This window comes from Littorina saxatilis, linkage group LG2, assembly GCF_037325665.1.
Source record: "Littorina saxatilis isolate snail1 linkage group LG2, US_GU_Lsax_2.0, whole genome shotgun sequence".
Taxonomy (NCBI): domain Eukaryota; kingdom Metazoa; phylum Mollusca; class Gastropoda; order Littorinimorpha; family Littorinidae; genus Littorina; species Littorina saxatilis.
The window spans coordinates 73401767-73416561 of NC_090246.1; the positions used below are offsets into that span (position 1 = coordinate 73401767).

The following is a 14795-nucleotide window of genomic DNA, read 5'->3' on the forward strand; positions in this document are numbered from 1 at the left end:
GACCAACCGTCGTGATGTGCTGGTCTGCACCATTAACGTCGCCCGAAACCAGAACGGTCCACAATGGAATCCAGAAAATTACATCTTTGAAATTCCAGAGAATCAGCCTTACATCTCCAACATCGGAAACGTCTCAGCTTTTGATGTGGACCCTGATGTGAGTGTCTTGTGTTTTGGTTTGTATGGGTTGACAACTTTTGCCAGACATCTGGATGACTTGTCCCACAAGTGCAGCGTAACTTACAGATACAGATACAGAGAACAGCACGTGTTTCAGTGTGTCTTGGCTGATAGCTGTTGTGTTCACCTGTTTTGGTGTGTATAGGCTGATAGCTGTTGTGTTCACCTGTTTTGGTGTGTATAGGCTGATAGCTGTTGTGTTCACCTGTTTTGGTGTGTATAGGCTGATAGCTGGTGTGTTCACCTGTTTTGGTGTGTATAGGCTGATAGCTGGTGTGTTCACCTGTTTTGGTGTGTATAGGCTGATAGCTGGTGTGTTCACCTGTTTTGGTGTGTATAGGCTGATAGCTGGTGTGTTCACCTGTTTTGGTGTGTATAGGCTGATAGCTGGTGTGTTCACCTGTTTTGGTGTGTATAGGCTGATAGCTGGTGTGTTCACCTGTTTTGGTGTGTATAGGCTGATAGCTGGTGTGTTCACCTGTTTTGGTGTGTATAGGCTGATAGCTGGTGTGTTCACCTGTTTTGGTGTGTATAGGCTGATAGCTGGTGTGTTCACCTGTTTTGGTGTGTATAGGCTGATAGCTGGTGTGTTCACCTGTTTTGGTGTGTATAGGCTGATAGCTGGTGTGTTCACCTGTTTTGGTGTGTATAGGCTGATAGCTGTTGTGTTCACCTGTTTTGGTGTGTATAGGCTGATAGCTGTTGTGTTCACCTGTTTTGGTGTGTATAGGCTGATAGCTGTTGTGTTCACCTGTTTTGGTGTGTATAGGCTGATAGCTGGTGTTGGTAGGCAGCACATCTTTTTGTGTCAGTGTTTTGATTGACAGCTGTTGTGTGTAAGATTCAATTGTGTGTGTTTGAATGGGCTGATATTTGTGTGTTAGTAGTACATGTTTTGATTTGTATGGGTTTGCAGCTGTTGTGGGTGAGCGTCACATGTTTTGATTTGTATGGGTTTGCAGCTGTTGTTGGTGAGGGTCACATGTTTTGATTTGTATGGGTTTGCAGCTGTTGTGGGTGAGCGTCACATGTTTTGATTTGTATGGGTTTGCAGCTGTTGTGGGTGAGCGTCACGTGTTTTGGTGTGTATGGATTTGCAGCTGTTGTGGGTGAGCGTCACATGTTTTGGTGTGTATGGGTTTGCAGCTGTTGTGGGTGAGCGTCACATGTTTTGGTGTGTATGGGGTTGCAGCTGTTGTGGGTGAGCGTCACATGTTTTGGTGTGTATGGGTTTTCAGCTGTTGTTGGTCAGCTTCACATGTTTTGGTGTTTATGGGTTCTCAGCAGTTGTTGGTCAGTTTCACATGTTTGGGTGTTTATGGGTTCTCAGCTGTTGTTGGTCAGCTTCACATGTTTTGGTGTTTATGGGTTCACAGCTGTTGTTTGTCAGTTTCACATGTTTTGGTATGTATGGGTTCACAGCTGTTGTTGGTCAGCTTCACATGTTTTGGTGTGTATGGGTTCTCAGCTGTTGTTCGTCAGCTTCACATGTTTTAGTGTTTTTTGGTTCACAGCTGTTGTTAGTCAGTTTCACATGTTTTGGTATGTATGGGTTCACAGCTGTTGTTGGTCAGCTTCACATGTTTTGGTGTGTATGGGTTCTCAGCTGTTGTTCGTCAGCTTCACATGTTTTAGTGTGTATGGGTTCACAGCTGTTGTTGGTCAGCTTTACATGTTTTGGTGTGTATGGGTTCACAGCTGGTGTTGGTCAGCTTCACATGTTTTGGTGTGTATGTGTTCTCAACTGTTGTTGGTCAGTTTCACATGTTTTGGTGTGTATGGGTTCTCAGCTGTTGTTGGTCAGCTTCACATGTTTTGGTGTGTATGGGTTCACAGCTGTTGTTGGCCAGCTTCACATGTTTTGGTGTGTATGGGTTCTCAGCTGTTGTTGGTCAGCTTCACATGTTTTGGTATGTATGGGTTCACAGCTGTTGTTGGTCAGCTTCACATGTTTTGGTGTGTATGTGTTCTCAGCTGTTGTTGGTGAGCGTCATATATTTTGGTGTGTATGGGTTCTCAGCTGTTGTTGGTCAGCTTCACATGTTTTAGTGTGTATGGGTTTTCAGCTGTTGTGGGTAATTAGCGGCATATGTGTTAGTATGTATGGGTTCACAGCTGTTGTTGGTCAGCTTAACATGTTTTGGTGTGTATGGGATGACAATAATTGTGGGTGAGCCTCATATGATTGTTTTGGTATTTGGGCTGATAACGTGACGCTTGTGGGTAAGCTTCACATGTTTTAGTGTGCATGGGCTGATAGTTACTGTGAGTTTACAACACATGTTTAAAGCAGAACAGGATACCGGATGGTTAACAATTGTAACATTCTAAAAGTGATTGCTACTCACTTTGTTCTTAAGACACATGTTTAAATTTCTTATTGACCCCATGATGATTTGCACTAACACGAAGGTTTCTTTCTGTTACAGGATGTTGTCAGCTACAGAATACTGAGTGAAACTGAACAGAGAGACAGCTTCATATCTGGTCCTTCCAAATACTTTCAAGTTGATTCCAATACTGGCCAGTTGAACTTGGTCCGGTCTGTCAGGAACACCAACATCAATAGCTTTGCTGTACGTGATTGTGCGCGCGTGTGTGTGCGCATGTGTGAGTGTGTGTGTGTGTGTGTGTGTGTGTGTGTGTGTTTGTGCGTGTTTGTGTGTGTATGTGTGTGTGTGCGTGCGTGCGTGTGGGTGTGTGTGCGTGTGTGTGTGTGTGTATGCGTATGTGTGTGCGTGTGTGTGTGTGTGTGTGTGTGTGTGTTGACCCCGCTCTACTTTAATAATTCTTTGTACTAATTATGGCATCACCCTTACAAAAAACTAGAGTGACGACTTCCTCTTCCAGCTTTTGTTTCAGTCTTCCTTTGTAATTCTCACCTTTCTTTGACCACTCCTCTTCATAGCATCTGAAAACAAAAGCAGGTTTATTCCCCCCAATCCATTGCTTGCTTCCTATACAAGATGCATGAGGATGCATGAGGTGACTCATTGTTGTTTAGATAAGGTAATACAATCTGCTTCCTAAAACTTACACAACGAAACAAAGTGTGATTAAAAGAAGTTAGTCGAGCAACAGAATTAAAAGATCAGCGCCTAATAATGTCCCCTTAATCAAGGAACACAGCAACGTAAAAGTGACAGCTTTTGTTTTGCCCACTGCAGTTGCTGCTGGAGGCGTGCGACAACGGCCTTCCTCGGCGGTGTGTCAACGTCACGGTGCAGGTCAACGTCAACAGAACAGGACAATACCCAGTGTGTCACTATCCGCCCACTTCTTCCTCCTTTGTTGCCACCATCCTTGAGAGCGCCACCAGTGGGTCGTTTGTCATGCGTATTAACGCTTCGGACGACGATGCTAAGGTGATAAGCAAATGTTATTTCAAACCATCCGATTTAAAACAGCCTCTTTTTGTGTGGAAAGTGGTACCTTGCCCCAGTGTTAGTCCCCTTCTCTGAGAGGATACCTCCCAGGAAAGTACACCTTCATTTGTTACCCAGTCTGAACTGACGGAGGAGGACAGTAGTATGGGACATGTGTTGGCTGGTCCGACGGGTGTCCTCTAATCATGGGTACCACTGTTCTCCTTAATTTCTTCTCGGCACATCTTGCTCTGGTGCTCCCTATAATTACAATTAAAATGTTCTCTTGATTCAAGGCACACTCCTTCCTGTGGCTCACTATTTCAGATCTGGCCAGGCTTGTACATGGGATTAGACCACCCTTCCACTTGATTACATACCAAAAACGAATATTATGTGCACGGTTGGAATTTTGTTATTGATTAATTTCGTTATAGGCACTAGTGATTAATTAATTTTGTAAAAGCCACTAGGATTCAGGGGGTTGGACTGAAAGTGAATGTCACTGTGTTTGGCCCTATCTTACAGGGCGGACTTGTGTATGAGTTGGTGTATCCATACCCCATTGCCCTGAGCATCAACACGGCCTCAGGAGACATCACTCTGGAAGAAACAATCGATGATGACCAAGAAAAAACTGTCGATGTAAGTACTGAACCGTGGCTTTATATTGAAATATGTCATAAGTATGAAAATTAGTTACTTAATTGCTCATACAGACTAATATCTGTCCCCTGGACACCACACACACACGCACGCACACATACACGCACATACATATATGTACACCCACACACACACTCACCCACCAACATACACACACACACACACACACACTCACACACACACACACACACACACACACACACACACACACACACGCACACACACACATGTAAATCTTGTGTTTGATCACCCTCAGATTGAAGTGCTCGTCTATGACCCAGCCGACCCTGGTCGTCAAACAAGATGCAATGGCACCATCTTCATCACACGCAACCTCTATGGCCCATTCTTCAGCAGGAGCCCCTACCGGGCTACTATTTCTGAGTATCACATCGTCTCGGATCAGGTTGTCACCATCAATGCCGCTGATAGGGATGGGGTGAGTGGAGTTATAACTGCCTCCGCAATGGGGGATAGCCTGCTGGCGTTTCAAGGGAAAGTTTTGCATATAACACAGAGTAGACAGAGCTTGAAAGAGAGAGGAAGAGCGAGAGACTGTCTGTTTGTGCGTGCGTGTGTGTGTGTGTGTGTGTGTGTGTGTGTGTGTGTGTGTTTGTGTGTGGTTGTGTGTGGTTGTGTATGTGTGTGTGTGTGTGCGTGTGCGTGTGTGTGTGTTGTTTACTTACAAAAAAGTAATAATACCATGATGCAGCTCTACAGTTTAATTTACAGTTATTACTTTCCTTCTTTCTTTTGATAGAAAACAATAGGTCCTAAGTTGGAGCTGCGTTAATTTGATCGTATAGGTCATTAGTGGGAAGGACATGCTAGATGCAAGAAAATAAGTTTTGACAAAACAAGGTCCGTTCTGGTTGTGTATTTTCATTCAGTGAGTCTTAATTTGAATGATTCTTCTCACTGCTTTATGCAGGATCCGGTGGTGTACAATGTTATCGGGGCGAGTCCGAACGACACCACCCAACTCTTTTACCTGGATCCTTCTACTGGTGTCATCATCTTGCGCAAGTCTCTTGAGGGTACCGAAAGGCGTTCCTACAACGTAAGTTTTCTGTTAAAGGCACAGTAAGCCTCCCGTAAACCATCACAGAGCTCCCCGAGCGTCTAAATACAGTACAAGCATACTTCCATTTGAACGCTCACCGAACGGGAACATCCTGGCTGCTTTCTGTCGAGCGTGAGACATTTTCCAAGAATTTATTTTCGTGGACTTGGCCCTGAAGAACAATGGCGCCTCGTTTTTGCGCTAGACCTAACTTTTAAAATCTAAATAATAAATTGACAGCTTGTTACACAAACATTCTTTAATCATAAAAGAATTCGTTTTTCATCAAGACAAGATCAGAACAATTCGAAGTTGTGAAAGTTTAAAAAAAGAAAAGCCCGGAAGCAGGGTCACGCAAGGGTCGTAGCAGACGACGGCCCGGTTTATCAGTGCAAATCGCCGTTCCTCTCAACAGTCAAAAGCCATCGCTAGAGTTCTTGTGAACCACAGCCGTTGTTTCGTGCATAAAAAACGTGCTATTGTAGATAAGCTCACGTCGAGTCGCATTCAAATGACTAACTATGACGACTGCATTGTGAAAAGGGGGAAAACTGGATCACACGGGTTCACGATGGCTCAGGGGTAAGATAAACCACGCAAAAATAAATTCTTTGAAAATTGTTCGCTCTTTACGGAGGGCACCTAGGATGTTCTCAATTGGTGAGTGTTTAAATGAAAGGGTGTTTGTACTGTGTGTAAAAGCCTGACCGTATCTGTGATGGTTTACGGGAGGCTTACTCTGCCTTTAAATTAGTATCTACAACTGACACCAGCAAGAGCAGAGTATAACATTGAGTTCATTGATTATTAGTAGGGAGGTCAAACATGCTTGCTGGGTATTTTCTCTTTACTCTTGAAGAGTAAAGCGATGAAATAAAGGAGACAGGAATTCCAGTGTTTTTATTTGTGCGTGCATCTTTGGTAAGTGTGACATTCAGTATGAATCCTAGGGGATAATCTGAATTGAATATCGCACTTAATGTACTGCATATGATGATTTCAAATGTGTTTTATATAATTGACTTGGCAGTATCTGCTTGTGAAATATGTGTGCGTCAGCTTGGGACAAAAACACTTATATAGCTATTCTGATGGACACGTGGGGGAATTCGGGGGCTGTGATTGGATGGTCTCTTCCGATCATCAAAGCATAATGCTACGGAAGTCGGCCATTTTTGCCAATATCCAAAAGCATATTGTCAATAACAAAGACGCATGGTTCCGGTTTACCCATCTGTACCACACGATGTTTCACTGATCGACAACAGCATACACTGACAACTTGAAATTCTTCTCGGGAATGTTTTTCAGCTTTACAAATGTCGGCAGCATACCCTTTTTCTGCTAACTTCCCGATGAAACAGGACTAAACCTATTATTTTCTGTCCCTAAACACCACAAAATGCCCAAAATCGAAAGATGTAGTACAAACAGGGGAGTACAACGGAACAGCCGTTTTTGTGTGCCTGTGAGCTCAGTTCACAGTTGCCGACTGGCACAAACTTTCCTTTAAACAGTATTTTATTCGTAAACAGACACATGATAATATAACAACATCATTAAGAAGGAGCACAACAAGTTTAAAACTTATGGTAAGTGCTCACATAAACATTCCTGAAATTTCATGGCGGATTATGATCAATGCGACACATTTTTTGAAAAAAGAGATGAGAAAAAAAAATATATATATATAAAAAAAAATATATATTAAAAAAAAAAAATAAAAAAAAGGAAAAAAAAAGAAAAGGAGAAAAACAGCAAGGAAAACTTAGTTTGAATTATCGAACACAATCTGTGTCAATACCGAAAACGAAAACAAATACAAAACGAGAACGAAAGACACAACAAAATATCAAAAAAAAGATGGGCCCCAAGTAATATATTTAGAAAAACCCACACCAACATCGAACTAATTAGGTGTCCCAAAGTGGTTTGATTTCTCAATATAGCTTTGGACAACACAAAAAATAACACTGTTTTCAAATATGGAAATGTTTGAATTACCTGTCAGGAGTGTGTCAATATTAACAAATTCTGGAGCTAATGTACCGATTGTTGCGGTTCTTGCATCATTAAACAGGGGACATGATAGCAAATAGTGATGAACAGTTTCAGCAAAATAACCACAAGAACATTCCGGGTTGTTTACTAGGTGGCGATTAAACATATCATATTGTAAATCACTCATTCCAAGTCTTAACCTGCAATGCAAAACTTCAGTTTTGCGATTTGGGGAATAGTAATATGGTGGAATTGAAATATCAAAAGCTGTGAAATGTCGCTTGAACAGACCAACAGAATCACATTGTTGTATATTTTCAGGCAACTTATTCCAGAGACTAGTTGCAGAAGGAATAAAAGATGACTTGTACAAATCTGATTTACACTGGGGAGTCTTACGCTCTAGTGGGTGTCTGTGGTGGTAGGGATTTAGGTCAGAAACAAGAGGTGGCAATAAAACGTTGAGGTAATTTGGTACATTGCCGTGGACCATTTTATAATATAACATTAATTTGTGACGGCGTCTTCGCTCTGTAAGTGGTATAAAGCCAGATTCTGTATACAATTTTTCGTGTGAAGTGCCTTTAACAGCACCAACAATAATTCGAATGGATTCGAGTTGCAGCTTCTCCAGCTCATCTGAAAGCTTCTTTGTACAATTATCCCACACAACATCACAATAATCAAAATGAGGTAAAATAAAAGATTTATACATTGCTTCTAGGGATCTTCGACTGAGCCTATATTTATAAGATTTTAAACAAGCCACAAGTACTCGACAAGTTGCCACAATAGACTGTATGTGTAAGGCCCATTTACAATTATCTTGAAAAATAACACCTAAATGTTTATGACTTTCTTTTTCTATGAGGGCTACATCGCCAAAAACAAGGGGAAATTTCTGTATACATCTTTGACCGGAAAAGGATATTAACTCTGTTTTCGACTGATTAAATTTCACTTTCCCTTTAATGGCCCAGTTTGCAATCTTACCTAGATCAGAATTGAGTATTTCAGTTCTACGGAAAGGGTCGTCGAGGCTTAAATACATGCTGGTATCATCTGCAAATAGTTTAATCACTGATTCAATATTATCAACAATGTCGTTTATATAAACCAAAAAGAGGAGAGGTCCTAATACTGACCCTTGGGGAACACCCGCAGAAACCGGCAAAAACTGTGACTTACAACCTTTTACCACAACACATTGTTTTCTTTCCCTCAAATAATTATCAAACCAAAAATACAACTGTCCCCTTATGCCAATAGCGTATAACTTTTTCATCAAACCCTTGTGCCAAACTCTGTCGAAAGCTTTCGCATTCGGCTTTTCTTATCTCGTAACTCCACACTAAATACCCCACTTCCCCTCAGAAGTATTGATGTACAACCCATGGCACTAATATTCATGTAGTGGTTTATAACTGAGGTTGAAAAATTCGCTTCATGACGAGACAAGTATAAATGCCATTCACCCAAACTGAAAACGTCGCTGCTGTCTGCTCGCTTTGTACGGATTAGCTGTTCTCTTTTCCTCCCCTTGTTGCATCCTAGTTCTTCAGTTGTTTCTAGTTTTCCGTTGATGTTGTGTTTTGGTCTTCTTCATAAGTAGTCTTGTTCAAAATTAAAAAAACTCAAACTTCTTTTTGTTGTATACGAATGAACTAATAAAAAGCTGTTTAACAGCTGTGTTGTCAAATCGAGTTTTTTTTCCAAAGTCAGTGTGGCGCCTGCGCAAAACTAATGCGCATAAGAAACGGCGTCTGCTATCAAAACCTGAGATCAACGCAAAAACTGTCATTTTGTAAGTTTGGAACAACAAATAAATCAAGATCAGAACAGCTATATAATCGCTATTGTATTTTCAGCGTAGCAATAGCTGTTATTATTGTTTGTTTGTGTGTGAATAGGCACTTGATAAGCTGTGATTTCAAGGAATCAGTTCGGATAAAAACGAGGCGTAAAACACGGATACAAATTGACAATTAGGGTGCGCGGTAACAGCAATACACATTTTATAAGGTGTTCGATCTCACTCTCTTGTCAACTAAATCTGTAATCGCTTTACGGCGGTTTAGATGAAAGCTTGTGGTTGCGATTTTGGACGGAGAAAATAACCATTGCTTCTCCGGTTTTCGTCAGTTGAATCTGTAACGTGTTTTATCGCATACATACTTCTTTATTCGTGCACAAGAACTCGAGATTTTGGTATGTGCAGCTGACAGTGGAAGCTGTGGATGACCATCCCTTTTACAAAAAGAAGGACATCACCGATGTGTACATCACCGTGGAGCTTGACCAGACACCTTTCTTCCAACGTACCTCTGATGTTGCTCTTCTCGAGAGTCAATCTGTGGACTCCGTTGTCGGGCAGATGACAGCCGGAGATAATGACCTTCAGGTATGTAGGTCCCAGAGTAGGTGTGTGCCTGTGTTTCTGTGTCTGTGCGCGCGTGGGTGTATGTGAGTATGGGTGTATGTATGGGTGTATGTATGTGTCTGTACCTTGGTGAGAAAGAGAAGGAAGATTTTGGATGTTGTAGTGTGTCACAGTGCGCGCTCGCGCGCGCGCGTGTGTGTGTGTGTGTGTGTGTGTGTGTGTGCGTGTGTGTGTTGTGTGTGTGTGTGTGTGTGTGTGTGTGTGTGTGTGTGTGTGTAAATAAGTGTAAATAAGCTTTGAAATTCAGAGGGTGCATCTCAGATCTGGTATTTAATGGTTATTAAGTTGTTGAAAGTTTAGTCAAACCTGCATTATTAGATTGAATTTTTTAGAGACGAAATAGGGAGAGTTGACTTACATGTTGATTTTTGTTGTCCCTTATTTTTATTTACCATGATTTACGCATTTCTAATTTGAGGATAGTGAAGAACTTTTGTTTTATGCAGTTGAGAATAAAAGGATCATATTTTAATTAAATACGTAAACTATGAACGTTCTGGAATTGCATGGATTTTAATTATTTAAAAGTATTGTTCAAATTTGTTTTCATATTCTTTTTAAATCGACGCGTCTTTTCAGGGTGTCATCGCGTACGAACTTGTTGGAGACTATCCGGGTGAATCCCTGTTCAGTGTCAACTCCACCACTGGTGAGATTCGTCTTGCACGTGACCTGAAGGCAGACCCTGACCAGCTGGCCACCTACACGGTAATGGGTCCCTCTCCACGTTCGCCCCACACTCTTCCTTCCACTGCACACGATTACAGTTTTGTCCTCTTTGATAGACGGGCGCAGTGGCGTGGTGGTAAGAAGTCGGCCTCCTAATCGGGAGGTCGTGAGTTCGAATCCCGGTGGCTGCCGCCTGGTGGGTTAAGAGTGGCGGTTTTTCCGATCTCTCATGTCAACTTATGTGCAGACCTGCTAGTTACTTAACCCCCTTCGTGTGTACACGCAAGCACAAGACCAAGTGCGCACGAAAAATATCCTGTAATCCATGTCAGAGTTCGGTGGGTTATTAAAACACGAAAATACCCAGCTTGCCTAATCAACGAAAGCGGAGTGAAGCTGACTATGCTCTCAGAGTATAGTGTGGCAAATGGGCAAACAAGCTCTAGCGTAACCAGAAAATTCTGGAACGCTGAAGAAGAAAGAAGTAGGCCTATTCTTTGATATCAGGGTATTGCCATGACTGTACCACTTGTGAGTGGTTGCTCTTTACATGGAGCTTTCGTGTCATCATGTATCAATTGATCCTGGTTAGGTTATCGTTAACAGAGGCTGCAGCGTAGAACTATGACTTGTGGAATCTAATTTTGGATCTGCACAATAATTGGATAATGTAATCGACTGAGAGCGTCTTTGGTTTTACTCAGCGCATGGAAGGTAGTGTGCGCCCCTAAAGAGTAAACACTTTTGTTTTACTCATTTAAAACAGACAAATTGAAATGTTGTACAGTCGTTTGTATTCTGTACGCTTCATCTTTTTTTGTGGCAATCCATATGGCAAAACGTCTTGTGAAAATTTTAGGTGTACATGTTTTTTTAATACAGTTACTGAGTTAGTACCTATTCATAACTGTCGCATTTCTTGTCAAATTTCAGCTGAGACTAATAGCCTATGACTCAGCTCGCCCAAAGAAGACAGTATCTACTACAGTGATGGTCAGAATTTCCCGCAACCCCAACGTACCCGTCTTCCAGCCAAGTGCCAACTATATTTTCACCATCTCTGAGACGGCTGCCCTGGGCAATTTTGTCGGAAACATTTCAGCCACCGACAACGACAATGTAAGACAGTGATTGTTGATGTATATCCTATTTGTTGACCCTTATGCTGGTGTCATATGCATTATGTCGTTGACGCAACAGATTGAACATCACATCACAACGACACAACATTACAGTGCATATGAATTTATTTGAACACGTACATTTCAAAGTACATATTGCCGATTTTCTGCTAGTCTAGTCTTCTCGTCGTCAGTCAGTTTGTTGTCAATCTTTTTTCCGCGCGTGTGTACGCATTGAGTGGACAGGTTGGATTAGTACTGATGGAAATTGGTAGCTTAAACTTCTCTGTGCTTTCACACGACACAGGACAAGGTCACCTACAGGATTCAGCTGCCCAATGATGATGGAGCCTCCACCTTCTTCCTGCTGGACAGTGAAAGAGGAGAGATCAGTGTTCGCAAGCCTCTCACTGAGACACCCTTGGAAAACGGATTACAGAAGAATGTCTACAACGTAAACTAGCCTTGGTCTTATTTGTCAGTTTAAATAGTGTTGCACTGTCTCTCCGCCTCGCCCCCCCCCCCTCCCTCATGTGCCTATATCTCTCATTTCTTTTCTTTTCATTATTCCCCTTTCTCTAGATCTGTTGCTAGCACGCCATCCCCTTCTTCACTTTATTATTTATCTTTCTCCCTTCTCTACGTTGTTCTCTGTCCTCCTACATCTCTCTCTCTCTCTCGCTCTCTCTCTCTCAATATCTCTGTCTCTCTGTTTCATTCTCTCTGTCTCTCTCTGTCTCTCTCTTTCTCTGTCTCTCTCTCTATCTCTCTCTGTCTTCCTCTCTCTCTCTCTCTCGCTCTCTCTCTCTCTCTCTCTCTCTCTCTCTCTCTCTCTCTCTCTCTGTTCACTTATATTTTATTTTCCCTCCCTGCCTTTCTACCACCTCTCTCTTTCTTTCTTTCTCTACCCCCCCCCCCCCACCCCCTTGCTCTCTCTCATTCTTTTTCACGTTGTTTCTGTTCACGCTGTCTTTTGAAGCAAAATATTTGATTTCACTTTCATTTGTTTTCCAGTTTACTGTCCAGGCATTTGATGGGAGAGGCAACGCTTCTTCTGCCAGCGTTCAGATAACCATTGGCCGAGTTGCTATTGACAGACAACCCGTGTTCACGAGTGCCATGTACAACATCACGATCTATCAGAACGTCTCGTCAAGCATAGGCTCACTTGACTGCACTGACCCAGATCTGACATCGCCAGAGGTATGCATGCGTGTTGGTTTAAACAAGACTTTATTCAATTTTTATCATGACATAAACGATATATGGCATTTATCATTTATAATGCATGCATGACATAAACAATAAATATATGGCATATATGATTTATCATTCATGCATGACATAAACAATATATATGGGATTTATCATTTATCATTCCTAACATAAACAATATATGGCATTTAGGATTTCTAACTCAAGCATAGTGCTTATTTTAAGCAATCCCATGCATGCGTGTTCTGCGTGTATCTGCAGGCCTATGTGTGTGAATGTGCTTGCGTGCGTGTTTCAGTCAACGTGTTTAAGCCTTTATGTATCAAAACCATTTTTAATTGTATCCTTTGTAGAACGATGATCGTATTCGCTACCGCCTCCTTGGATATCAGCCAGCTGACCGGTACTTTGCAGTGAACAACCAGACTGGACAGGTGTCATTAAAAGAGGATGTGACTGGGGACCCCACCCAAACACAGACATATACGGTCAGTTGTTCTCCTCCTGTTTGTGTGCATCTTAAGTATATTTTTCTCTGTCTATAATAGTGGTTTGATAATGTGGGTGTGAGTGTGTGGTCATTCCCGTCGCGATATAACCTTCGTGGATGAAAACGACGTAAAACACCAAATAAAGAAAGAAAGTGTGGTCATTGTGGCAGACTTTTCCTCCTTGTTTTGAAACTTTTCGTTCATCATATAAATGAACTGTTCATCCAATTCTTATTGTGTGTTAATTTGGAATACGTAAAAAATGACCCTGTATCTTTTTTTTTTTATTTGCAAACTGTTAATTCATGATATAAATGAATTGTTCATCCAGTTCGTATTGGGTGTTAAATTGTAATATATGTTTGGAGTTATGTAAAAAACAAATAATGACCGTGTAACTTTTTTATTTCTGAGAAAAGGTAATGTTTTTGCTTGGATTTACAGAATTCTTCAAATGTGATAATGTTGGTTTTTTTTCGGGTTTTTTTCTTCTCTTTATTTCTTTTTCTTCTTCTCATGAATGTGATAATGTTGATCTGAAGAGAGAAACCACATATTTCTTGTCACGGGTATTGACGTTTGGTTGATCTTCTGTCATTCAGCTGGTGGTGGAGTGTTACGATCGGCAGAACCCGGACCTCACTGCCCAGGAAGTGGTGGTGATTAGTGTCAACCGCAACCCAAACTGCCCCGTGTTCAACAGCGCGGCTTACTCCATAACCATCAACGAGAACTTTCCTGTCAACACCTTTGTTGTCAACGTCAGTGCATCCGATGCTGATGGGGTGAGCGTTATCATTGACATTGTTTCTTTGCTGAGTACTTGCACTATCAGGCTCACCCTGAAGATACGTGGCAGGGCGACACAGTCACCATGTAAAAGAGTAGTGAGGAGGAGGCTTTGGGATCGTAATTTAAGCTCTTCCCAAATATCTGGCGCTCAAAAGTCTTCTTCATCCTCTTCTTTTTCCCTTATGTTTATTTCTGTTCTCTCGTGCCCCATGTCTTTTTGTTTCTTGTATTTTTTCTCCCCCACCTTCTGTACTACTACCCCCTCCCTTTTCTGATTGTTTGCGTATCAGTTTTGTTTGTTTGTTATCGTTGTCTGAAATGAGTAAAGGTATTTAGTCCGCCATCATGTTAACCTTTGTTATGTACATACCAGGATGACTTAAAATAAGCATTATATGCTTAAGTTAGTTAAACTAAAAACCATATATATCGTTTTTGTCATGATAAAAATTGAACAAAGTTTTGTTTAAACCAGATGCTGTGCGGTAGAAAACTATATCCTACGAAAGCAATTGTAGTATGTGTTGACATGTCTACTTGATTTTAGATTTTGTTCGTCAAAATTCATCTCCCCCAGGAGGGTGAATTCAGTCCTGGAGGACACAAATGAAGTAGCTATATTTTACCTACTCCTGCACTTACAGAATACAAACAAGAAGTGATCTGTACACATGATGACTGAGCCACTTTAGGCTGTAGTGTATTTTGCAGTTCTCATTCATACTATGAGCTACACAAACATATTACCAATGGGGGGAGAAACAGGGATACACAAGATGATGATATTTGCGA

At 41.6% G+C, this 14795-nt stretch overlaps 1 protein-coding gene across 1 annotated transcript in view; it reads left to right on the top strand.

The window, feature by feature from the left end:
- The window catches only part of LOC138954196 (protocadherin Fat 4-like), a 64096-nt gene that overhangs the window by 613 nt on the left and 48688 nt on the right, over window positions 1-14795 (top strand). Inside the window, exons 2-14 of the mRNA XM_070326099.1 lie at window positions 1-157; window positions 2610-2756; window positions 3348-3545; window positions 4074-4190; window positions 4468-4650; window positions 5143-5271; window positions 9494-9676; window positions 10295-10423; window positions 11318-11503; window positions 11813-11959; window positions 12520-12708; window positions 13074-13208; window positions 13814-13996. The exon at window positions 1-157 is cut by the window's left edge and continues 29 nt beyond it. Of these exons, the coding sequence (XP_070182200.1) occupies window positions 1-157; window positions 2610-2756; window positions 3348-3545; window positions 4074-4190; window positions 4468-4650; window positions 5143-5271; window positions 9494-9676; window positions 10295-10423; window positions 11318-11503; window positions 11813-11959; window positions 12520-12708; window positions 13074-13208; window positions 13814-13996 (2083 nt within the window). The remainder of the gene's footprint in view (window positions 158-2609; window positions 2757-3347; window positions 3546-4073; window positions 4191-4467; window positions 4651-5142; window positions 5272-9493; window positions 9677-10294; window positions 10424-11317; window positions 11504-11812; window positions 11960-12519; window positions 12709-13073; window positions 13209-13813; window positions 13997-14795) is intronic.